Source organism: Macrotis lagotis, chromosome 1 (assembly GCF_037893015.1).
Source record: "Macrotis lagotis isolate mMagLag1 chromosome 1, bilby.v1.9.chrom.fasta, whole genome shotgun sequence".
Lineage (NCBI taxonomy): Eukaryota > Metazoa > Chordata > Mammalia > Peramelemorphia > Peramelidae > Macrotis > Macrotis lagotis.
Window position 1 is genome coordinate 80,253,095 of NC_133658.1, and position 24,793 is coordinate 80,277,887.

Here is a 24,793-nt window from a genome sequence, read left to right on the forward strand (position 1 = left end):
AATAAGATTTTTTTTCAGAAACACTAAAACTTTTCCCTTCTAATCTTGGTTGCATTGGTTTTGTTTATGTAAAACCTTTTTAATTTAATGTAATCAAAATTATCATTTCACATTTCATAATGTTCTCTATCTCTTACTCCATCATAAATCTTCCCTTCTCCATTGATCTGACAGGTAAACTATTCCATGCTCCCCTAATTTGCTTATGTTATGTCCCTTTATGTCTAATCATGTTTCCATTTGAGCCTTATCTGGGTTATGATATGAGATGTTGGTTGCTACTTAGTTTGTGCCATACTGTTTTTCCAGTTTTCCCAGTAGTTTTTGAGAAATAATGAGTTTTTGACCCAAAACCTTAGACCTTCAGGTTTATCAATAACTAAATGATTAGAGACATTTACCATGATGTATTGTTTACTTAATCTTGTTCACCAAATCATTATTTGGCCAATACCAGGCTCTTTTAATGATCACCACTTCATAATTCAGTTTGTGATCCGGTATGGCTCACCTTCCTTTGCATATTTTCCATTGATTCCCTTGATATCCTTGATCCATTGTCTTCTAGATGAATTTTGTTATTTTCTTTCTAGATCTATAAAATATTTGGTAATTTAATTGGTATGGCATTGAATAAGTAGATTAATATAGATAAAATTGTCATTTTTGTTATATTGACCTAGCTTGCCCATAAACAATATTTTTTCACTTGTTTATATCTGACTTTCTTTGTGTGAAAACTGTTTTGTAATCATGTTCATATACTTTTGGGGGTTTGTCTTGGCAGGTAAATTCTATTTTTTATTGTCTACAATTATTTTAAATGAAATTTCTCTATCTCTTGCTGCTGAACCTTGTTGGTTATATATATATATATATATATTATATATATATACACACATATATGTATATATATATGCTGATGATTTATGTGGATTTATGTTATATCCTGCAATTTTGACAAAATTATTAATTATTTCAACTAATTTTAATTACTCTCTAAGTATACTATCATATCTTCTGCAAAAAGTGATTGTTTTGTTTCCTCATTGACTATTCTAATCCTTTAATTTCTATTTCTTCTTTCTGAAATAACATTTCTAATTCAATATTGAATAATTATGATGATAACAGACATACTTGTTTCAATCTTGATCTTATTGGGAAGGCTTCTAGCTTATCCCCATTACATATAATTCTTGCTGATGGTTTTAGATCAATACCACTTATCACTTTTATTCCTATGCTTTCTACTGCTTTAATAGGAATGAGTATTATATTTTGTCACAGACTTTTCTGTATCTGAGATAATCATATGATTTCTATTGGTTTTGATATTGATATGGTCAATTATGCTTATAGTTGTGCTAATACAGAACCAGCCCTGAATTCCTTTTTTTTTTTTTATTTATTTTTATTTAAGGCAATGGGGTTAAGTGGCTTGCCCAAGGCCACACAGCTAGGTAATTATTAAGTGTCTGAGTATGGATGTGAACTCAGGTACTACTGACTCCAGGGCTGGTGCTCTACCTACTATGCCCCAGTTCTGCATTCCTTACCTAACCTAGTTAAAGTAAATGATCTTTGTGATACATTTCTGTAAATTCTTTCTTAGTGTTTAACTTAAAATTTTTGCATCAATATCATTAGGGAAATTGGAAAATTGGTCTATAGTTTTCTTTGTTTTCTTTTTTCCTGGTTTGGGTATCAACATGTTTATGCCATAAAAAGAAATTTGGTAAAACTCCTCCTTGGACTATTTATCCAAATAGTCTATATAACACTGGGCTTAATTGTCCTTTAAATGTTTTGTAAAATTATGCTGTGAATCCATATGTCCCTATAGAGATGGGGTTTTTTTGTTGTGTTTTTTTTTTGCATGGCAATGGGGTTAAGTAACTTGCCCAAGGCCACACAGATAGGTAATTAAGTGTCTGAGACCAGATTTGAACTCAGCTACTCCTTACTCCAGGGCTGGTGCTAGCTGCCCCTAGATGTTTTTTTTTTTTTTGTAAAAAGTTTTTTCATGACTTGTTCAATTTCTTTTTTCTAAGATAGGGGTTATCTAAATATTCTATTTCCCCTTTATTTATCTGGGAAATTTGTATTTCTATAAAAAATCATCTATTTCATTTAGATAATAGAGGAAATAACTCAATAATTATTTTAATTTCTCTTCAGTGGTGATGAATTCCCCCCTTTCCTCTTTTTGATACTATTGATTTGATTTTCTTCTTTCCTATTTAGAATCAAATTAACCAATGGTTTCTTTATTTTTTTTCATTAGCCCTGTTCACAATGACCTTTCTGCAGAACTCAGTCCACATCCTATATAATGATGGTTCCTGTGTGGAAGGCAAACCACCTCTCCCTTGGAGTTTCTATCACCAGTTATGTCTGTCTGTCCATAATGGGGACCACTTTGGCACACAAGAAATTGTTGATGTGGTTTGAAGGTTGTGGGTTGCTCTGGGTATTAGCCTTGTTACTATACATCTCCCTCCTGTCCTACTTGCCAGGACTTTAATCAACATCTTTGCCAACACTTTTGGTGGCTTACCCAAAGGAATATTTTACATGTCAAGAAAAAGATTTTACCTTTTCAAGTATCTCCAAACTGACTTCATATGCATGCCTAAGTCTGACCACTACAAGATCTGGCATTTTTCGATTTTAAGACCACAGTGAGTTTTGTGGCTAAAAAATATTCTCAAAAAAATTGGTCCCCTGTTTAACTCACAATCTCATATTGATTCTGTCAAGAGAGTCTTTTCACTGACATTCCTTCTTGACTTTGGGTAACTATTAGGTTTCATACCCATTATCACTACCAGAGTTTTAGTCAAGTTGAATACATGAACAAAGCACTTAAGAACATAATTGGCAAACTGTTCTCTGAGGCACCCTCCTTAAATGACCTGAAATATTCCCCCTTGCTGAATTTCATCTGTCAATCAGACAGAAGTGAGAATTATATCATTCTCCTTTTGAAATGCTTTTTGGCCATACTCCTATAAGGGCAAAACCTTTCTCCCTGGTTTATATATCATTACTGGAAGAGATATTTCTGTTGCTTCTTATAATACAAGAACAAAATAGACTGAGGGAACTTCATGATGCAGATGCTGCAGTACCAACTGGATCTTTAGACTTTTGACTATATGATTTTCACTCTGGAAATAAGATCTTCATCAAAAATTTTCCAGCAAATCAAAAAGAACTTAATTTGGCAGGAAAAGCCCATTCCAAGTATTTCTGACCAACACAACTGCAATTAAAATAAGGGAAAAAAAATTCTTGTAGCACTGAGCCCACATAAAGCCTTCTCTCAATCATTTAACATAGGAACAATATACCTAAAAATCTTCTTGCTTTGTTTTATTCTTAATACCATCACCTAGTGTTTCTCCTTTCCCAGTTAATCTAAGAAATTAAAAAAATGTCATCCATGTGAAAATGGACAATTTTTAACAATACCATTTGCTATATGCCTCACAATCATACTCATCATGTGTTTGAAATCTTGCCCATTTCCTTGTTATTGCTTAATTCTGAGGATATTACCAGTTGTTCTTTTTAAATTCTATTCCTCCTGGGAGAATTAGAAAAGACCTAAAATTATTAGTAAATTTCATAGGCTATTGGACATGTTTTGTATCATCTTAGACTATTATGTAAATGTTTTGTTTTTCCTGATGACACATATATAACCCATATCAAATTTCTTACCTTCTCATTGAGGTGGATGGGGAGGGAGAGAGAGAGAGAATTTGGAACTCAATTTTAAAAACCAATGTTGAAAATTACTTTTACATGTAATCGAGGAAAGTAAAATGCTAAATAAAAAAATAGGCATCCTACCTAGACTGTAAATTCAACTCTGATACAACATTAACCCAGCCTCCTTTAGAAATGGGAACTTATCAGGATTTGTCTTTTCTAATTATGAAAATTCATATTTAAAAGCAACCTGTGAACTAGCCACTTGTTAAGTGATTTTTACACTCTAATAAGAGAGATGGACATGTAAGCAAATAGATATGTACAAATTACATGCAAAAGAGAGGGAGCAATAGGGCCCATGGATTGTTGGGTTTGTCATCATATCCACCAGAGTGACCCTAGCCCTGGAAGAAAACCGTGACATCATAGAATCATTATTACCTCAAGTCAAAGATAAAATCTTCTGTTTGACATGTAAAGCCCTTCGAAACCTGACCCCTTCCTACCTTTTTTATCATCTTACACTTAATTTAACACTTAATGTAACACTCTATGATCTATTTACTATTCCTTGCACATTACACTCGCAATCTCTTTTCTAAACCTTTGTACTGTATGTCCCTGTGTCAGAATGTTCTCCTTACCCCTTCAAAACCCTTTACTCCTTCAAGACTCAACTCTTGCTCATTCCGGAAGATGCTTAAACCTTTCCTTCTGGTTCATATAAATTGACTTGTTAGTTAAATTGTTCAAACAAGAGTCCTGGCAAGCTCAGGAAAATTATGGGATAAAGTAGTTCATTATAACATACTAAGTATAAGTTTTGTATGACCAAGGCTCAACACTCCAGTCTCGGGTTGCTCCTGAACAAACATCATCATCCTGAAACAAAGAAAAACAGGAGAAATGATTCTATGGCGGTCACCTGGTTTTGAAAACAATTTTCAACATTGGTTTTTGAAATTGAGTTCCAAATTCTCTCCTTCCCTCTCCACCCACCTCATATTGAGAAGGTAAGCAATTTGATATAGGTTATATAAAAGCAATTGCATTTATGCTATAATCTGTTGGATTTTGTGAAGGCTTGTCATAGCTTCTCTTGATTAGTTAATACAAGAACAACATGATTGATTGATCATAGCCTTTGCCCCTTCCTATAGAATCATAATTGGAACTACTACCCATAGATCAGGGTCATGCTGTAAAAAGAAAACAGAACAAAATAAAAAGTACAAATTGTAAAAGAAAACATAAACCAAAATCAAAGGATCCATAAGGTATACCCCACCCTCAGATAACTTTTTTAGCATCACCACCACCACCTTCTCTCATACCATTGAATGTTCGCACTTCATTTTCCAAGAAGACCATGATATCACTTCCTTGATGTCATGACAAACACCAGAATTGAATTTGAGTGAGGGGGATGCTGTGCTAAGTCACCAGCCTCATTTTCTTCTCCAGAGTCATCTGGGTCCAATGGCTAAATACGAACAGGATGACTAGAGATGGCCCTGGATACAGTACAACCAGAGTTAAATGACTGGCCCAAAGTCACACAGCTAGTAAGTGGCAGGCGTTTGAAGCTGGATTCAAACTCCCATTCTTCTGAATAGCACTGAATAAATGAAAATTGATAGACATTCCTTTGCCCACTCAACCTTTCCCATATTTTTTCTGGGGATCTGGAGTACAAGGACTGTGCAATTTCTTTGAGACTTTTTCTCTACCTTGTTTCCTTCCAATGACAGGAAAAAAAGAGTGAGGAACTCTCAATAATGTCATATTACTTTAGAAGGGAAAAAATGCAGAAATGAGACAGTCCAAATCCATGAAGAACTTATACTCTACTAAAAGAGAAATGGCACAAATAACCAAATATAGAATTTATATAAAATAAACTGATTGGGAGCCAGTACACTAGCAGCTGGGGAGATCTGAAAAGGCATCCTGAAGAAGGTAGGCTGAAGTTTCAAGTTGTAAAGCAAAGAAAAAGAGCATTCCAGGCATGAGAAAGAAGACTTCTACAAAATATGCTGAACAAAAAATTTCTGAAGGAAATGAAGCAAGAGTTTTAAATAATTATTTTAGATGAAATGAAAATGATAGCAGAAATAGTTGGAAATGGTTTGGTGCAAAAAGCATGAAATGCTAGCCAAGTAATAAATTCCTTCAAACTTACCATGGATCAAACAGCATGGACCAAAGTTACTCCATTGAAGCATCAAGAAATATTCAAAGCTAAGACAAAAAAAAAAAAAGGTAAAGTATCCCATAATCTATATCTTACTTATATCTCAAAAACAACTAACCTGATTGAGGATAGATAATTTAAAAATCATTGTCTACTAAAAAGCCACATACAAAAAAAAAAAAAAGAAAGAGCTTCTGCATCACATTTTAATATATCATGAAAAAATTTCTTAGAATTTTGCCAGAGGACAGAGAAGATACAAAGAACTCACCAGTCATTTCTTTTTTTTTTCTCCTTGTTCTCATTTATTCAGCCAGGCTCCCAACAGCTGCCTAAGTGCTAACCGCGGAGAAGAAAAAAACGCGGTGGAGTGCGTGGTTTCAGGGGCAAAAAGCCCTTCACCTTTGTTGGGGGGCAGGGTTAGCAGGGGGCTGGAGTGAGAAGGGGGACACCCTGCCTTTCACTAACTTGAACTCGCTTTGGGGGTGGGGCAGGCGCGGTGATTTTTTCTTTTGCAAGGCAAACGGGGCAAGGCCACACAGCTAGGTCATTATTAAGTGTCTGAGACCGGATTTGAACCCAGGGACTCCTGACTCCAAGGCAGGTGCTTTATCCACTATGCCACCTAGCCGCCCCCAAGGCGCCGGGGTTTCAAACATCTCCCTTTTAAAAAATTCCTTTTTCATTTTGGGGGGGAGGGAGGAGGGTGGAGGAGAGGAAGAATCCTCAGCATCTGGAGGGAAGGTGAGGTAAGTGAGGGAGAAAGAGGAGAAAGGAAGGGAGACAGAGAAAAGGAGGGAGGGAGGGAGGGAGAGAGAAAGGGCGCCTTCCTTCATGAATACTACAAAGTTACAAATATTCACCAGTCATTTCTTCAAAGAAACCCCAAAATGAAATCTCCTAGAAACAACAAAGCAAAAATCCATCACTTCAAAGTGAAATTAAAAAAAAAAAATTACTTAGGCAACCCAAAACAATGAAAGTCACAGTCAGAATCACTCAAAATTTAGCTACTGTATAGGAGCAAAGAGCATGGAATACAATATTTCAAAAGACAAGGTTACAACCAGGAATAATTTATCTAGAAAAAACTGAGCATAATGCCAGGAAGAAATGGACCTTTGGAATAGAAAACTTCCAAGCACTCCTGATGAAAAGAAGAGAGTTGAGTAGAAATTTTGAAATGAAAATATGAGTCTAAAGAAACAAAATAAGATGTTAAATGGAACCCTTATTTTAACAAAAAGAAATAGAGGGAAATAAGACAGGACACAGAGGGCTTAAGAGTAATTTTGTTATTTTTTCATGATCTTAAAAAAGAAAGTAAAGGATGAGAGAGGAGAAGAATGCATTTGAAAAAAAGAGGAGAAATGGTAAGGGAATTTATCTTACATAATCAAGGAATAGAAGTAGAAGACTGTACAAACAAGGAGGAAGGAGTCAAATAGTGGGGAACACTTGAACGTCTTTCATCTGAACCTGCCAAAGGGAAGGAGAATATACACATAAGAATATATTTAATTTGGGGCGGCTAGGTGGTGTGTAGTGGATAAAGCACTGGCCTTGGAGTCAGGAGTACCTGGGTTCAAATCCGGTCTCAGACACTTAATAATTGCCTAGCCCTGTGGCCTTGGGCAAGCCACTTAACCCCATTTGCCTTGCAAAAACAAAACAAAACAAAACTAAAAACTAAAAATATATTTAATTCAACAAGTAAGGAGGAAAGAATGTAGAGAAAGGAACAGAAGAAGAGAGAAAATAGACAGGAAGAAATTATAGATGAAGAAAACAGACTCTAAGTTGCGAAGGTGTATCTCAAAAAAAATTCAAAAGAAATAAGGGGGAAAAATTTGGGGATCTGGGTGAAGGAAAGAGAAAAGGTGTAGGGGAACAGTAGATTACATCAAGCATAGAGTACTGAAACCAGGGGACACTCCCCTGTACCATCTATTTTTTTGTAAATGAATCATAGATCAAAGTAGGGAGTGGATAATAAGAAAATAGTATGGAGAAAAATGTAAATAATAGTCATAATTTTGAATGTGAATGGGAAAACAATTTGCTGCTTACAATAAAGACATTAGAAATAAATAGTTAAAATATAGTGCTAAAGTTTATGTTTCAAATGAACTAAAAATATCAGAGCTAGCAATCATGATCTTATACAAAACAAGAAAAATAAATCTGAGAGACAAAACAGAAAACACATTATACTGAAAAGTACCATAACAATTAATATCAACATTTAACATATATTCATTGAATGACATAGCATCTAACTACTTAAAAGAAAAAACTAAATTAATTACAATAGTAAGGATCTCAATATTCTTTCATATCTAAAAGAAAAAATAAGAATCTGAATAGAATTTTTAAAATTTAAAAATAGTATAGACCTCTACTAATTATTGAATTGGAATTAAAAGGCATGTGCATATTTTTCAGCTCTGCATGGTATCTTATCAAAATTGACCAAGGATTGGAACATTCTGGGTAGCTAAGTGGCACAATGGATAGATAGTCTGGGATGAAGCCAGAAGATTTACATATCCTCCTGAGTTCAAATCTGATCTTAGATACTTACTTGTGTGACCCTGCACAAGTCACTTAACCTTGATTTTTTAGGGGTTTTTTACAGTCCTGCAAAAGAAGAAAGGGGAAAACCATTCTAATATCTTGGCAAAAAGAAAATCACCTCAAATGACATTAGAGACATGACTGAAACAACTAAATAGCAATAAAACATAAAAACATGACAAATGCAAAAAAATCCAGAAATATTAAAAACATATATTTTATTGTCCATGACTTAATAAAATTATATTCAATAAAGGGTCATTGAAATAAAAATAATTTTTAAAAATTAATTAATTAATTAATTGAAAAATAATTAGAGAATAAAGAATTAGTGAGTCAAAAAATAAATGATAGAAATAAGTAATTTCATTTAAAATAATTGCTCAAAGAAAACATAATACCAAAATTTGTAGAAAGCAACCAAAATAAACCTTAGGGAAATTTTATATCCTAAACACTTTTACCAACAAAAGGGTGTAGGGGGAGATCAATGAACTAATAAAACCTATAAAACCAACAAATTTTTTAAAAACCTATTCAACACAAAATATAAATTTTGAAAAAAAAGAAGTAAACAAGTGTAAAAAAAGGGATAAATAAATAAAGCAGAGGCTGTTTGGGGGAAAAGTAGACAATATATGAATAATTAGCTACACTGATTTTTTAAAAAGAAAGAGGAAAACCATATTATCAAGTTTAAAAGAAAGAATTTACAAAAATGAAAGAAAAATAAAGGAAATTTTAGATATTATTTTGTGTAATTATATGACAATAAAACTACTATGTTAAATGAAAAGGATGAATATTTACAAAAATATTAAAAAACTAGGTTACCAGAGCAAGAATCAGAGAATTCAAATAAATCAATCTCAGAAAAAGAAATTTAATGAGTAATAAATGAGTGCCAAATTTCAAAATAATGTTGATGATGATGGTAGTGATGGTGATAGCAAACCTACTGGTACTATATAGATTCACAAGTATATTCTATTTAACATTCAAAGAATAATTAATTATAATATTTTATAAACTATCAGAAAAATAGGAAAATAAGGGATTCTACCAAACTCTTTCAGTAATATATTGTCTTAAGAGTTAAAGCAGGGAGAATTAAAATAGGAAAAAAAACTGCAGACTAATATTCCTCAGGAACAGTAATGTAAATATTCTAAATAAAACATTAAGAGTTCTCATCAGCAAAGATTATACACCATCACAGGTTGGAATTATGCCAGGAAAAGAAGGATGATTGAATATTAGGAAAAATATAAACATAATTGATCATATTGTTAACAATAATGACAAAAATATGATTTTATCAATAGTGGCAAAAATCTATGATAAAAAACCCATTTCTGTTTTTTTTAAAAACTAAAAAAAATGGTCTTTTCTTTAGCATCTAAACTGAAAGTCAGAATTTTATATGATGGTTATATAAATATATGTGCATATATATATGCACACACAAAATCATTGCAGCTAAAATTAGAGAAATGGATAATGAGGGGAGTGAAATTCTATAGCAAATTTATTTGTCAAAAGTGTCATTTTCAAAACATTTAAGGGATTGATTTATATTTAGAAGAATCAATACCATTCCCCAAACAATATGAATAGGCAATTTTCAAAGAAAGGAATCTAGGCTATCAATAGAACCCAAGTTATCAGTGAAAAAATACTTCAAATAAATGGAAAAATGCAAGTTAAAGCAACTCTGAATTTCTACTTCATAACCACCAGTTTGGTAAAGTTGATTAAAAAAAAGTTGTGTTTGAGAACTCCAGGAAAAGGGGCACAACATTATATTGTTGATGAAGCTGTAAATTAGTCCAGTCATTCTGGAAAGTAATTTGGAACTGTCCCCTAAAATTTACTACACTGTAGATACCACAGCATTACCAATATTAGGCCTATAACTCAAAGAAAACAAAGGGAAAAGGTCTCTATGCACAATTATATTTATAACAGTATTTTTTAGTGGCAAAACACTGAAAATTAAAAATGCCCTCCAAATGGGAAATAGAAGAACTATATATGAATCAAAAAAGGAATAGTTTTAGAGAAGTCTAGGACAAAGTGAATGTACTGATGAAGAGTGAAGTGAGTAGAAGCAGATAAATAATTTATATTACAATATTGTAAAGACAAATTTGAAACACATAAAAACTCTGACCAACATATTGATTAACTATAATTTCTGAGGTATGATGGTGAATCAGGCTGATGGAACCTGACAGAATGGATTCAGGGTATAGCATAAGATATAACTTTGGGGGCACAGCCAATATGGGATTTTGATTTGTTTGACTGCAAATTTATTACAAGGTTTTTTTAATGGAGGTAGCAAAGTGGGAGGAATTGAAAGTTAATTTATATTAATTGGTAAAATACAAAATTAAGAAGAAACATATGCAATTGAACGTTTAAAATATCAATAAAACATTCTTAAAATTTAAATAAGGAAATGGGGAGTTACTAAAACAGTCTTGAGTAGGATTAATATGGTCAAACTTATGTTCTTGGAATATCAATTTGGGAACTGTGTAGAGAATGGTGAAGGATGAAAAGACTCTCAATTGAGACCATCTAAGCCCCTCATGGAGGAACTGGTGACTGAGGTGAGAGTTAAAGAATGAAGAAAATACTGAAGAGCAGAGATAATGAGAGTGTGTATCAGGAATTGTTACTGGGCTGTGTAAATGCTGGAAGGTGGAAGACATCATGCTGAATTTAACTGGTAGCCTGTTTGGTCTGAACACAGAGTGCAGGAAGAGGAACTAATATGATCATAGGACCACATATTTAGAGCTGAAAGGAGCTTCAGAGGTCATAACGTCCATCCCTTCATTTTATATATGAGATTTTTTCTTTTATTTTTTTTTCTTTAATGAAAGATTTTATTTTGAGTTTTACAAATTTACCCCTATTCTTGCTTCCCTCCCCCACCCCACATCCCACATAAGGCAGTCTGATAGTCTTTACATTGTTTCCATGGCATAGATTGATCTAAGTTGAATGTAATGAGAAAGAAATCATATCTTCAAGGAGAAAAAATAAAGAATAAGAGATAGTAAAATTACATAATAAGATAACTTTTTTTTTCTAAATTGAAGGTAATAGTCTTTGGTCTTTGTTCAAATTACATAATTCTTTCTTTGGATACAGATGGTATTCTCTATTACAGATAGCCCAAAATTGTCCCTGATTGTTGCACTGATGGAATGAGTAAGTCCATCAGGGATGATGATCACCCCGATGTTGCTGTTAGGGTGTACATTGTTCTTCTTCTGCTGCTCATCTCACTCAGCATTAGTTCATGCAAATCCTTCCACACTTCCCTGAATTCCCATCCCTCCTGATTTTCTTCTTTTTGGTTAATATGACTTTACTAAAGTAATCTACATTACTAAAATATTCTTGTTTAAGAATAAACATAATACCCCCTCCCCATAAAAATATAGAAGCTCATGAGAAATAAATAAAGAGAAAAAAATGTTTCAGTCTGTGTTCTAATACCATCAGTTTTGTCTCAGGTGGATCGTATTCTTTATCATAAGTCCATCACAGAAGTTACTTCCATATTTTTCCATAGTTGCTGTTGCTGTTGCTGATTGTAATTCCCTCCATCCATTGCTCCCCACTACCATATATTATATTTTCTCTCTCCTTTCACTCTGTCCCTCTACTAAAATGTGCTGCAGGGTAGCTGAGTGAAGCAGCAGACAGAGCACCAGCCTTGGGGCCAAGAGGCCCCAAGTCCACATACCACCCCAGAGACCCACCAATCACCTGACCCCATGGTCCCAGACAGGCCACTCAATCCCAGCATTTTTCAAAAAAGAAAAAAGAAAATGTGTTATATCTGACTATTCTCTCCTCTGATCTACCCTCTCCTCTATCACTCACATCGCTCCCCCCCCCCAGTCCCCTTCTTTCCTTTTCACTCTAGATGCCTCTACCCTATTGAGTGTGTATAGTTTCCTCTGAGCCATTTCTTTTGTTTTTAGGTTTTTGCAAGGCTAATGGGGTTAAGTGACTTGCCCAAGGCCACACAGCTAGGTAATTATTAAGTGTCTGAGGCCAGATTTAAACTCAGGTACTCCTGACTCCAGGGCTGGTACTCTAACAACTGCACCACCTAGTTGCCCCTCTCTGAGCCATTTCTGATGAGAGTGAAGGTTCCCTCATTCCCCCTCATCTTCCCCCCTTCCATATCATTGCAAAAGCTCATTGCAAAAAAAATCTTTTATATGAAATAATCTTAACCTATTCTACCTCTCCTTTCTCTTACTCCCAGTACATTTCACTTTTAGCCATTGACTCCATTTTTACAATATATTATATCTTCAAATTCAGCTCTCTCCTGTGCTTCATCTATAAAATTTCCTTCTACCTGCTCTATTAAATGAGAAGGTTCATATGAGTATTATCAGTGTCATTTTTCTATGCAGGAATACATGCAGTTCATCACCATTAAGTACCTCATACTTTAGCCTTCTCTTCCACTCTCTATGCTTCACCTGAGTCCTGTACTTGAAGATCAAACTTTCAGTTCAGCTCTGGTCATTTCAATAGGAACATCTGAAATTCCTCTGTTTCATTGAAAGTCCATCTTTTCCCCTGGAAGAGGATGTTCAGTTTTGCTAGGTAGTTGACTCAAGGTTGCATTCCAAGCTCTTTTGCCTTCCAGAATATTATATTCCAAGCCTTATGAGCCCTTAATGTAGTTGCTGCTAAGTCCTGTGTGATCCTGACTGGACCTCCACAATATTTGAATTATGTCCTGACTGCTTGTAATATTTTCTCTTTGACTTGGGAGTTCTGGAACTTGTCTATAATATCTGGGGGTTGGGGTTTGGTTTTTTTTTTTTTTTTGGATCTCTTTCCAAGGGAGATTGGTAGATTCTCTCAATTTCTATTTTACCCTCTACTTCTAGGATATCAGAGTAGCTTTCTTGTAGGAATTATTTAAAGATGAGATCAAAGCTCTTTTCCTGAACATGACTTTCAAGTAGCCCAATTTTTAAATTATCTTTCCTGAATCTGTTTTCCTCTAATAATGTTGAAGTATTGTATCTTGATTTCTTGCAAAGTTATCAGCTTCAATTAGGTCCATTCTATATCTAAAGGATTTGTTTTCCTCAGAGCTTTCTTATCTCCTTTTCCATATGGTCAATTCTGCTTTTTAAAGCATTCTCCTCCTCAATAACTTTTTTTGAACTGTTTTATCCATTTGACTTAAGCTTGTTTTTTAACATGTTATTTTCTTTAGCATTTTTTTGGAGCTCCTTGACTAAGCTGCTGACTTTGTTTTCATGTTTTTCCTGCATCTCTCTCATTTCTTTTCCCAATTTTTCTTCTATCTCCATTATTTGATTTTCAAAATCTTTTTTGAGCTCTGTCATAGCCTGAGCCCAATATTTGTATTTCTTGGAGTCTTTAAATGCAGAAGCTTGTTCTCCCGCATCTTCAGATTGAGTATTTTGATCCTACTCGGGATCATAGACAAAGTATTTGTCAATGGTCAGGTTCCTTTCTTTTCTTTTTACTCATTTCCCCAGCCTGTGCCTGGTTTGGGGAGTTTTTTAATTTTATTGGTACACCACCCCCCACAAGGACTCAGTATGTGAGACTCTGACTGCTCTCCTGGTCTGTGAATGACCACAGGTGCACCCCTCTGCCATGGGGATGGGGGGGGAGGTCCTAGACTGAGATCGGTATCTAAATGAGGTCAGAGCCCCAGAGTCCTGTTCCAGGGACAGAGGACAGACCTTGGAAGCCTCCCTTCACTCCTTTACTTTCGGTGGGCTGAGCACTCAGGGCACAGCTGCCTAGAGGTTTCTGCTTGCCAGCTCCGTGAGCCTGCTTCTGTTTCCTGGATCTGGGCTGCTTGTGACCAGCCATGCTGAGTGCAGCACCATGCTCAGGGTCTGGGCTTTGAGTTCGTTCTGGCAGAGGTCTCCCTACTGATTTTCCAAGTTGTACTTGGTTCTCCCAGGCATGCAGGTCAAGAAACTGCTTCTGCTGCCAGGAGCCACAGCTCCCAGGTGCCCTGGGGCTGTTCCTGGGAGGCTGAAGTTTCTTTACTCTGGTGGAGCCACTCCTCTAACACTGTGGAACAGAGGTTTTCCCACTATTTTCCAGGTTACCTTGGACTGGAGAATTGTCTCACTGGATCTTTTGTGGGTTCAGTCTCTTGAAAATTTAGTTAGAGTCATAATTTTTAGATTTTTTAAATATTTTGGAGAGAGCACCTAGGAGAGGCTCTTCTCCTGCCAACATCTTGGCTCTGCTATATATGAGATTTTTGAGGAACAGAGAAATTAAGTTAGAGTCACACAGATTAGGGCCTCTGAATTTTCATCTCTATTGTAGAACTTTGTGCTTAAAACTAAATTATGTAGGTTTTTAAATTTTGACCTTAGAAGTTTGCATTTATACTAAAGGCAACTTTGTAGTTATTGATATAAACCAATAAGAGTTTTTGAGTATGAGAGGGAAGTGGTCAGAAATGATCATGAGACGGATAACTTTGGCAGTTACATCAATGATCTTTTTCAGGGGGAAGATGCTGGGGAAGAGAGATCAGCCAGGGTGATTCTGCTAAGAGAAATGATTTCTTCATATGTTAATAACAAATTATTGAATTAGCATTAAGGTGAGTGGGAAAATTTTTGGTGAAGTTCTTTCAGGGTCAATAAAACCTTGCTTCCTAAGAGAGACCCAGAGCCTCCTGTTTTGCAATAAGACAGGGAGGACATTTTCAGTATAAAGTCTACTTTCTTGTTAAGATGGTTGTGAAAGTCACTAGGATCTTTAAGGCACCTCACCAGGTGAGAAATATATTATGAAAACATTTCATTCTTTTCTGTCTGTTGCTAGGGTAGATTTTCTGTGAATAGATTGTATAGATTGTTACCTCTGGAGACCCAACCTATGGATTGAAGAAGGGGGTGGTTAGGGAGGGGAAACTGTGGTGGGGCTCTCTATCTTGGTGTGTCTGTGAGTTTGTCCTCCCTTTTCTGGAGAAAAGTAAATAAGAACTTTATTTTGTTCAGATCCGGTGTCTCAATAATTTCTTTTAGAGTAAAATTCATTCAACACAAAGATTTCCCCCTTTTTCTACTTTCTTATTCAGAAATCAACCAGTGTGGAAGAAATCTTGGGAAAAGACTTACCCCACCTACTAAGCTCTAATCAAAGACAGTAAGTAAATTCTAATTTTAGACAAATGAGTGGATTCCTGTTCCTGGTGTTTATTCTGACAAATGTGGATTTTCCCTTTAGTCAGGCAGGTGATGTGGAAATTGATGAGATTTGGGTGCTCAGTGTCCCTTACCTGGAGACCCTCAATGGAATAAGCCCACTGCTTATTATCATATTCATTCTCTCTTTAATTGTTGACCAATCAGAGTCAAGTGCCGCCCTTAAGAAAAAGCCACTCTTCAGAGGACATACAAACTATGCGCTCACCTCTATGAGTCAGCATTGGCCTTGGAGTGTCACTGACTCTTTTAATAATAAAATGGTTAATTATCCAGAAACTGTCTGCAAAGACATACTAAGTCTGGACATCCATAAGGAGAGCACACACCTAGAGAGAAGAGGATGGCAGTGGGAGAGAAGTTAGCCGGGACTGTCCGCAGAGACACGCTAAGTCCGGGCACGGGTCAGGAGAGCCCACGCGTGGAGAGAAGAGGATGGCAGTGGGAGAGAAGTTAGCCGGGACTGTCCGCAGAGACACACTAAGTCTGGACATCCATAAGGAGAGCCCACGCGTGGAGAGAAGAGGATGGCAGTGGGAGAGAAGTTAGCCGGGACTGTCCGCAGAGACACGCTAAGTCCGGGCACGGGTCAGGAGAGCCCACGCGTGGAGAGAAGAGGATGGCAGTGGGAGAGAAGTTAGCCGGGACTGTCCGCAGAGACACGCTAAGTCCGGGCACGGGTCAGGAGAGCCCACGCGTGGAGAGAAGAGGATGGCAGTGGGAGAGAAGTTAGCCGGGACTGGCAGAACTGATCGGGGGGCTGGACCGGAGGGGAAGAGGAGGGGGCGCGGCTGGCATCGCCCAAGCAGAGAAAGCCCGAGGACGCGTTGGCAATACGCATGCTTGGGGCGGCCGGAGCCGGCGGCACAGGCTGAGCGCCGGGCGGGCGGCTGCGTGGCCGGTGCCCAAGGTGCCCATCACGCGCCGGCGGGTGTTGGGGAGGGCATTCAGAAGCACGGAGCTGCAGTGTGCAAGCAGCGGGCGGCGGCGTGCAGTGCCAGCCGGGACTCCGGGGGGGGGGGGGGGCCGCCTCCCCGCGCGGGAACAAAGCAGGGCGGCAGTCCGGCGCCGGAGCCGCACTCCGCGGCACGTGACGTAGGAGCCGGAACTACACTTCCCAGAGTCCTCCGGGCCGCCACCCATTTCTTTCGCGGGACTCCATCTCCCGAGGCCGGGCCGAGGCGGCGCCGCGGGGCTCCGGCCGCGCCCGGGAGGAGAGGGCAGCCCGCGCCGCCCCGGCCTCTGTTCCCGCTCCGGACGCCGCCGCCGGCCAGGAGCATGGGTGAGCGAGCGAGCCGGCCAGCCCCGGACTGTGCCCGGCGGGAGGGCTGCGGCCCCGGCGGCCCGGAGCAGAGGAGCCCGGGGAGGAGCAGGGCCCGGCGGAGCCCGCGAGCGCGCCTGTGCCTGTGTGTCTGTCTGTGTCTGTGTGTGTGTCTGTGTGTGTGTCTGTATGTCTGTCTGTGTGTCTGTGTCCGTGTCTGTGTGTCCGTGTCCGTGTCCGTGCAGGGACGCGCCGGCGGGCCCCGGGGAGAGGCCGATGGCGGGGGCGCGGGGCCGGGCCGGGGGCTTTCTGGCCCTGTGGGTGCTGCCGGGCCGGGCTGGGCGCGGCCGCTGGGTGGGGGGTGGGGGGTGGGGAGACCCCAGGGCCCATTCCTCGGCGGGAGGGGCTGCCGAGCGCGCGCACCCACCCACCCGCCACCCCACTCTTCCCGGAAACTGGAGGTTAAGGGACTGGCCCAAGGTCACCCCCGGGAGGTGGAGAGCCGAGGCAGGAGAAGGGGCTTCTGCCCCCGGGCCTGTAGAGGCCGGAGCCAGTCCCCGAAGATAAACTATCCGATGGGGAGGAAGACTCAGCAGAGACAGCCGAGTGCGAGCTCCCCGGCTTAAAAACGAGCCTTGACCTTGGAAGCAGGAGGGGATGAGAACTAATCCTGCTTCTCTTAACTTGGTACTCCTGGAGCAAGTCTTTAAATCTGTTTGCCTCAGTTTCCTCATCTGTAAAGTATGGATAATAATAGCAGTTTCTTCCTGGAGCTGCTATAAGGATGAAATAGGATCAGTATTTCTAAAGCACTTTGAAAATCATAAAGCACTGTAATATATATATATACATATATATGTGTGTATATGAATATGATTATATACATATAGTATGATATGAAAATAATAGCAGTTTTCCTGCTGAATCCCTTTCCTTTTGAGGCCCTTTATTTGGACTGACATCAACATCTTATCAGATCATAGCTCATTTAGTTGAATGAGCAAACTGATATCCAGAGAAGTTAATTGGCCTACTGGGGCCAGGAACAAATATAAAAATGAGAGAGCTGCTACTCTTTTTTTTTTTTGCAAGGCAGTGGTGTTAAGTGACTTGCCCAAGCTCACACAGCTAGGTAATTATCCTGAGGCTAGATGTGAACTCAAGTCCCACTAGCTGCCCACCCCAGAGCTGCTACTCTTGAGAGGCTTACCTTCTGCTTGGAAGAAACAATATGAGTCTGTGCAGAATAACTACAAGATAGCTTTGACAGGTAGGGCACTAGCAGCAGAGGGGAGATCAGGAAAGAATTTATGAAGAGAGTGATGCATGACCCCAGCTTGAAGAAAGTGAGTCTATAAGATGGGGATAAAGAGAAAGTAGTGTAGTAAAGGCTTAAGGGACATCTCAGAGGAGAGATGCATTTGAGGTAGGTGGAGAGGTGGAGGCAGACTAGTTTTTCTAGACCACGTTAGTACAAGAAAAGGAGCAAAAATGTTGGAGAGGTAGTTTAACACTAACTTGTGAAGGGCTTTTAAAACTAAACCATTTTTTTTTCCCCAAGACAAAAAAAGACTCCATAATAAAATAAAGTTTGTTAAATAGGGAAGTGATGTGGATAGAATTGGGCAAAATCAGAACAAAAAGCATGTTGTCATGCTGTGTAGCTTTTGGGGGGAGCAACTTGAAGCCTGGGAGACCAGTTGGGGCAAATAGTTTGGTTGAGAGGTGACAAAATCTTGACCTAAAAATGGTGGCTGTGTGAGTGTTGAGAAGGGGACGAATGTAAGTGATGTGGTTGTAAAAACACAACAACTCATAGGATGTGTGGGATGAGAGAATGCCAGGGTTGGTTCCACTTCAGAAAACTGTTAAGATATCTGTGCCCTCAATAGAAGTAAGGACATTTGGAAGAGGTTTGAGAGGAAAAATAATTGTTTGGAGCTTATTGAGACAGTGACTAAATAAAATGACCAAGTTGCAGAGTGCATATTCTACATGACAAACCAGAACTTGGGAGATGTCCCTTGTGACAATAATCAAGGCGTTTATATGAAGTCTTCAGTTTTTTTTTCCTCTGATCCCCAATGATACCACCTGAGTTATCACAACCTCTTATGTAAAGATCTTGGATAATTCCTCCCTAATATGGGGATTTATAGGTTAATGAATTTGGGTCCTGCAAATCAAGAATATTTTCCTTCTTAACTACTTTCTTCTCTCCCAGCTCTACCTTCTCAAGGCTCAGTCCTTCTTCCAAGACAGAGCATCTTGCAAGAAGAGGAGGGAATGATCTCTGGGCTCCTGACAGCTAGGTCCCAGGTAAGTTGGTGAGTTTTCTCTACAGTAATGTTATCTCAGTTCTCAGCATAGGGATGCTTTTTGTTCTACTGTCCTCAGTCTTTCCTGCCCTTCCAAATTCTATGCAGAGACCTGAACCCTAACTGCTTTCCCTAAGAAGGCAGCATCTTCTGACAAATGTAGTTACAGTTATAAAGTCACAAGAGTTGAAAGGTGGCTCAAGATTATCCAGGACAACCCCCTTATTTGGACCCTTAACATGATGTGATGGGCTCAGGATTTCCAAAGGTTAGATTTTTTTCAACCTTCAGTTCTGCACTTTCTCCACTAAACCATAGATCTTCTATAGAGAATGCCTCATCTCATTTAGTGTCCTTCTCTAGGTACATTTGGTTATTCATTTAAACTTTGTTGTGGAGCAGAAAGGGAGCTCAATTTGGAGTAAGCAAAGACCTATGCTTGACTTAGGCTTCATTTAACCTTTTTGATTATGTTTTCTCATTTTGCTTGTACTTAGCTCACCTCATTAATTCACATAATAAAACCTCCTGAAGTGTTCCCTGTCTTCCTTTTCACATAATACATTTCCACTCTGTTGGAACAAGGACCATAATCTTAAAAAAATTATAATTCTGAATAGTATAGATCTACTCGTTTCAGAGTATTTATTGTTTACACTCATGGGGCCTGACTGTTCATCAACACTAAAAGTTTATCTGTAAGAGTACTTTCTGGTACAAATTAAGTTCTTAATAAATGCTGGTTTCTTTTGTTTCCATCAAAAACTTACTGATGTGGGCTTTGAGATCTACTGAGCCTTGACGTTTCCTCACCTTCTGACCTTTTGGTGATCACATGAGTTTATATAGACTATTTTGTACAATTTAAAGGGCTAGCTAAATGTTGAATCAGACTATCATCTTTCAGCCATATCTACCATTTACTTATTTTGACATAAATACTTTAAGGGAAACAAACCTAAGAATTCTAAGATTTGTTCTCTGCCTTCACCTATTGGTGAGAAAAGACATACAAATTTTCATTGAGCAAAACTAATTTCTATTGACTCAATTTCCCTAAAATCTTTTGTATCCCTCACCTCCTGCCCTATTTCTTAATTCAGGTCCTCAGCACCTTGAATGTTTCAGTAGTCTCTTAACTAGTCATCCTGCCTTTGGATTGGTGTTTTGAAAAGGTGATTAAGTTCTCTTGTCCACACTCATCTAATACTTTTAAAAGTGACTTTTCTGGTGAATGAATGACCACATCAGAGAATTAACAGTTAGGTGCACAGTATGGGCATGGATATGGTATATATAGAATATACTAGTATAAAGTATATATAATATACTGGGCCTGGATATAGTATATATATATATATAGAGAGAGAGAGAGAATATACTGGTATAAAGTATATAGACTATACCAGTATATAGAATACTGGAAGACCCGGGTTCAAATTGAGTCTTAAATATTTAAAAGCTGTGTGACCCTAGACAAGTCACTTCAATTCAGTCTGTCTCAGATTTTTTTAACTGTAAAATGAGGATAATAATACCTACCGCCCAGGCACTTAATAAATGCTCATTTTCTCCCTATTTGAAGCCAGATTTATTGCTATTTAGGGTACTTCATCTCAAATGGATGGGAACATGGCAGTGAAAGGCCCCAGGCAGTTCTAAAGAGGGATGTGCTTCTCAGAGCCTTAGAGGCTCTCTGGCTTTGAGCCAGAATTTAGTGGTCTAAGCACCAGCAGCTGGAAGTAATCCCTCAAGAAAGCAAAGCTCTGGATTTGGGGGCTTTTCCTTTTGTGAAGAAAGGGGTCTCACTTCCTCACATGGCTTATGTTTTTCATAATAAATTTTATCCATTTTTAATAACTATACTTGGGAGCTCAGGAAGTCAGAGGCTAAAGTTAAATTTTAACTAGTTTTTGTTTTCAAAGACTGGGCCTGAGAGTTTAAAAGAGACCTGGAAATCTGCCCTGTGGCTCAGGAAGGAGGGGAGGGGTTTCTAAATACTTCTCTCTCTCTCTCTCTCTCTCTCTCTCATACACACACACACACACACACACACACACACACACACACATTCTCTCTCTCTCTTTGACTCCTGGCTTTTTTGGAGGCAGGTGCCAGGATTGAGGTTTAGCCTTAGCAAAGTTGACCACTAAGGCATTTTAACAAAATCAGGGCTTCCCAAAGGTTTTATATATGTATTTCTACAGTTATCTGTGTTTGTGTGGGGGTTTTCTTATTTTAAAACAAATTATTTCCTAATTAAAGTTATTCAAATAATGAAACAAATGGAAAAAGTATAAAGAAATTCATTCTTACAATACTTAGGTAATCTATCTAATTTGATGATTAAATCTATTTCAAGTAAAAAAAAATGCCTATAGGTCTGCTTCTCTTGTACTTTGAGCTAGAATTGTCTAATAGAAAGTAAAGAAGAGATCTTAACAAAGGACAGGGAAAGCACAGGGATTCTTGTCCACAAGTAGGTTCCTTCTGGAAGTGGGTCTCCCTGGAGTAGAATGTTATTTTTTCCTTTGCCCAACAGGAGTGGAAAAAGAAAGAAAACCATTTTAGCCAAAGATAGACATAAACCACTACTAATTTACTTACAGCACCATTGTTGATTTATTTAATATTCTGCTAACATGCTATATATTTATACTTGCTAGCAAGTTGAGTAAACTTTGTCTCTATTGACTTTAAAGGGCAAAGGGAAAATAACAGAATTACTGAGAAAAGATTTACCCAACTGATTCAATAGTTGAATTAATTGGAAGAAACAGCATTTAGGAATAATGTCAGGAAAAATATATTTTTCATTCCTTTCAAAGAAAGAAATAATTACAATTAACACAAAGGACTTTTCTTTTATGGCTATCTGTAAAACTTCTCTCATTTAGCTTAACATACTAGTCAACTGTATTACAAACTGTTTACTGAAGCCAGGGACAGTTAGGAAAGATGCTGGGGAGGTACAGTATTGATTGAATGTTCAGTGACTATAAGATTTTGAATCTTGGTGATTGGAGTTTGAACAGGAATAGGGTTTTTTGAATGAGGGTGGTTTAGGAGGAAATATAAAACATTTCTTTTTTTTTGAATTATTCAGTTTAACATATGGTGACATCAACAGAGCTGTTCAACCACATTCTATTCTAGGGAGACCCCCCCTTCCCCCCCCATACCACCTCCAAAAGGAACCTACTTGTGGATAAGAATCCCTGTGCTTGCTTTGTCCTTTGTTAATGTCTTTTCTTTACTTTTCTATTAAACAATCAGCTCAAAATTGATTATAAAAGCCAAGATTGAGACAGGGTTCTGGACTGGCTATAGATTTGAGAGAATTAAAAATACAGATTTTTGTGGATAATGACTAAAAAGGAATTGATATCCAAATTAAATAAGGTATAATAATAGAGTACATTAATGCTTTTGATTACTTCAAGTCACCTGACTCAGGTAAGCTAGATCCTTGAGTCTTAAAAGAATTGATTTTTAAGCCACTCTTAGTGATAGTATAACAGTATGAAGAGGAGAAATATGAAATATCTGGAATTGATAACTTGGATTCATATTGGAAATAGTGTTAAATGCCAAGTTGAATAGTTTGTAGGCAGCTAGATACCAAGGGTGCTGGACTTGGATTCAGGAACAAATTAGGCTCAGACATTTGCTAGCTCTGTGATCCTGAGCAAGCTAGTTCATTTAAATTTCCTCATTCATAAAATGGGAATAATAATAGTAATAATAATAATACCACTCTTATAAGGGTTCTTATAAGGATCATATGTACAGCACTGTATAAACCTTAAAGCTCCCTGTTATGCTAGCTGTTATTTATCATTGTTTTTATCTTTGAACCAATAGAAAAACAATTCTTATGTCAGTCCTGAAGCCATTGAAGACCTTTTCCTCCCTTCCACAATTTTTTACACATTTTCATATATCTCTCTAAATAAAAAAAATCATAAAGAACCCTAACAAGATAGTACTATCTATAGATATGTATATCTTTAAAATACCTTCAAAATTACAAAGAAAAATTCCTAAAAGTTCATGAAAAAAATACTGTCATATGAAGAGTATGTCATGTCTGTATAATGATGTCTTATCTCCACCCTACCTATTGGGGACAAAGATGATCTTTGCAAGAAAACCCAGCTTGTTCTGTATTTTATAGAAAAAACAAAATACAACTTGAATAGCACTGCCTTCCATTGTCATTTGTAATGTATCATCCCATCCACTTGAAGCAAAGATCCTATCCCTTCTTTTACCCTCTTTTTTTCTTAAAATGTAGATTTGTTGAATTTACAAATTCAAAACAAACCCGCCAAAGTAGTTATCATCAGCTTCTCTTGCCAGCCACAGCTCATTTTTAACTATAACATTCCTGCCACATTTCAGCACCTCAATGAATCAGTTCAGATCTATGCTGTGCCCTCCTTACTTCATTCTCTTGCCCTTTATCTTATTACTGATCCTATGCCTTGCTAAACACTAAACTTGGATTTCTTCTACCCTCTTCCCTCCTATTTCTGTGCTGCTAAATAGAATTAGAGAAAAAAGCCTGCTGGTTGGGACCATTACAGATTTTTGTTAGATGATCTCAACTGGCTCCTCAATGAAACAAAGCAATTCTATACCTCTGTAAACCATTTTCTGTCTCACTCAACACAACAGCTATTTTAAACCTTTATGTCCATTCATTAGCCTCTCCTGAGATTCCTTCCATCTACCCTCTCAACTAAGAAATTCACCTCATACTTCAACACAAAAATTGCCAAGAACAACTTCTCCTCCTAGGAAGTCTCACCTTTAGAGATGGCCCTTCCAGTGATATCATTGGGTTTAAAAGAATGCAAAATTTAGTGATTTTTTTAGATGTAGTTCCAAATAGATTTTTATTGGGTCAATTCATTATTCTCCCAGTTGTGTCTTATTTTCCCTGTTTTCCCAAAACTTTACCAGGTTTATTTTCCTTTTTGTTATTCTTGCCAATATGACAGAGTTGAGGTAAAGCCTCACATTTATTTTGACTTGTGTTTCTCTTATTATTATTTTGGATTTTTTTTTTGTTGTTGACAGCTTATATTTCTTTTCTTGAGAAATGCAAATGCTTCAGCCTGTCTGCCTTGACTGTATGACAGTAGGTTGACAATTTTCCACAAGAGTTGCTTCTCTGGAGAATGGCTGAGCTGTATGTGAGACCAGTGGTTTATGGACTGCTGCCTCTCCCAAATCTTCTGTGCCCTTCAGTCTGTTGGTAGCAGGTGGTGTGGTGGTGGTGGTGGTGGTGGTGGTGGTGGTAAGGAGCCCCCTTTCTATAACAATTTCTCTCCTCATTAATGGCTGTAGGGGTTGAGCTGTAACCAGTTCTGGTGATTTGGGGGGGTATTGTTGCTCCCAATCCCTTAGGCTCAGAATTCTAGGTTGTCTCCATCAGGATCTGATGGTA

The 24,793-nt window shown here is 37.8% G+C and overlaps 1 protein-coding gene across 1 annotated transcript in view; it reads left to right on the forward strand.

Annotated features, from left to right (window-relative positions):
- The first annotated feature begins 16,924 nt into the window (after nt 1–16,924).
- LOC141500292 (uncharacterized) overlaps nt 16,925–24,793 on the forward strand; it is a 28,448-nt gene continuing 20,579 nt past the window's right edge. The window contains exons 1-2 of the mRNA XM_074203372.1: nt 16,925–17,041; nt 19,245–19,339. Of these exons, the coding sequence (XP_074059473.1) occupies nt 17,038–17,041; nt 19,245–19,339 (99 nt within the window). The 5' untranslated portion in view covers nt 16,925–17,037. The remainder of the gene's footprint in view (nt 17,042–19,244; nt 19,340–24,793) is intronic.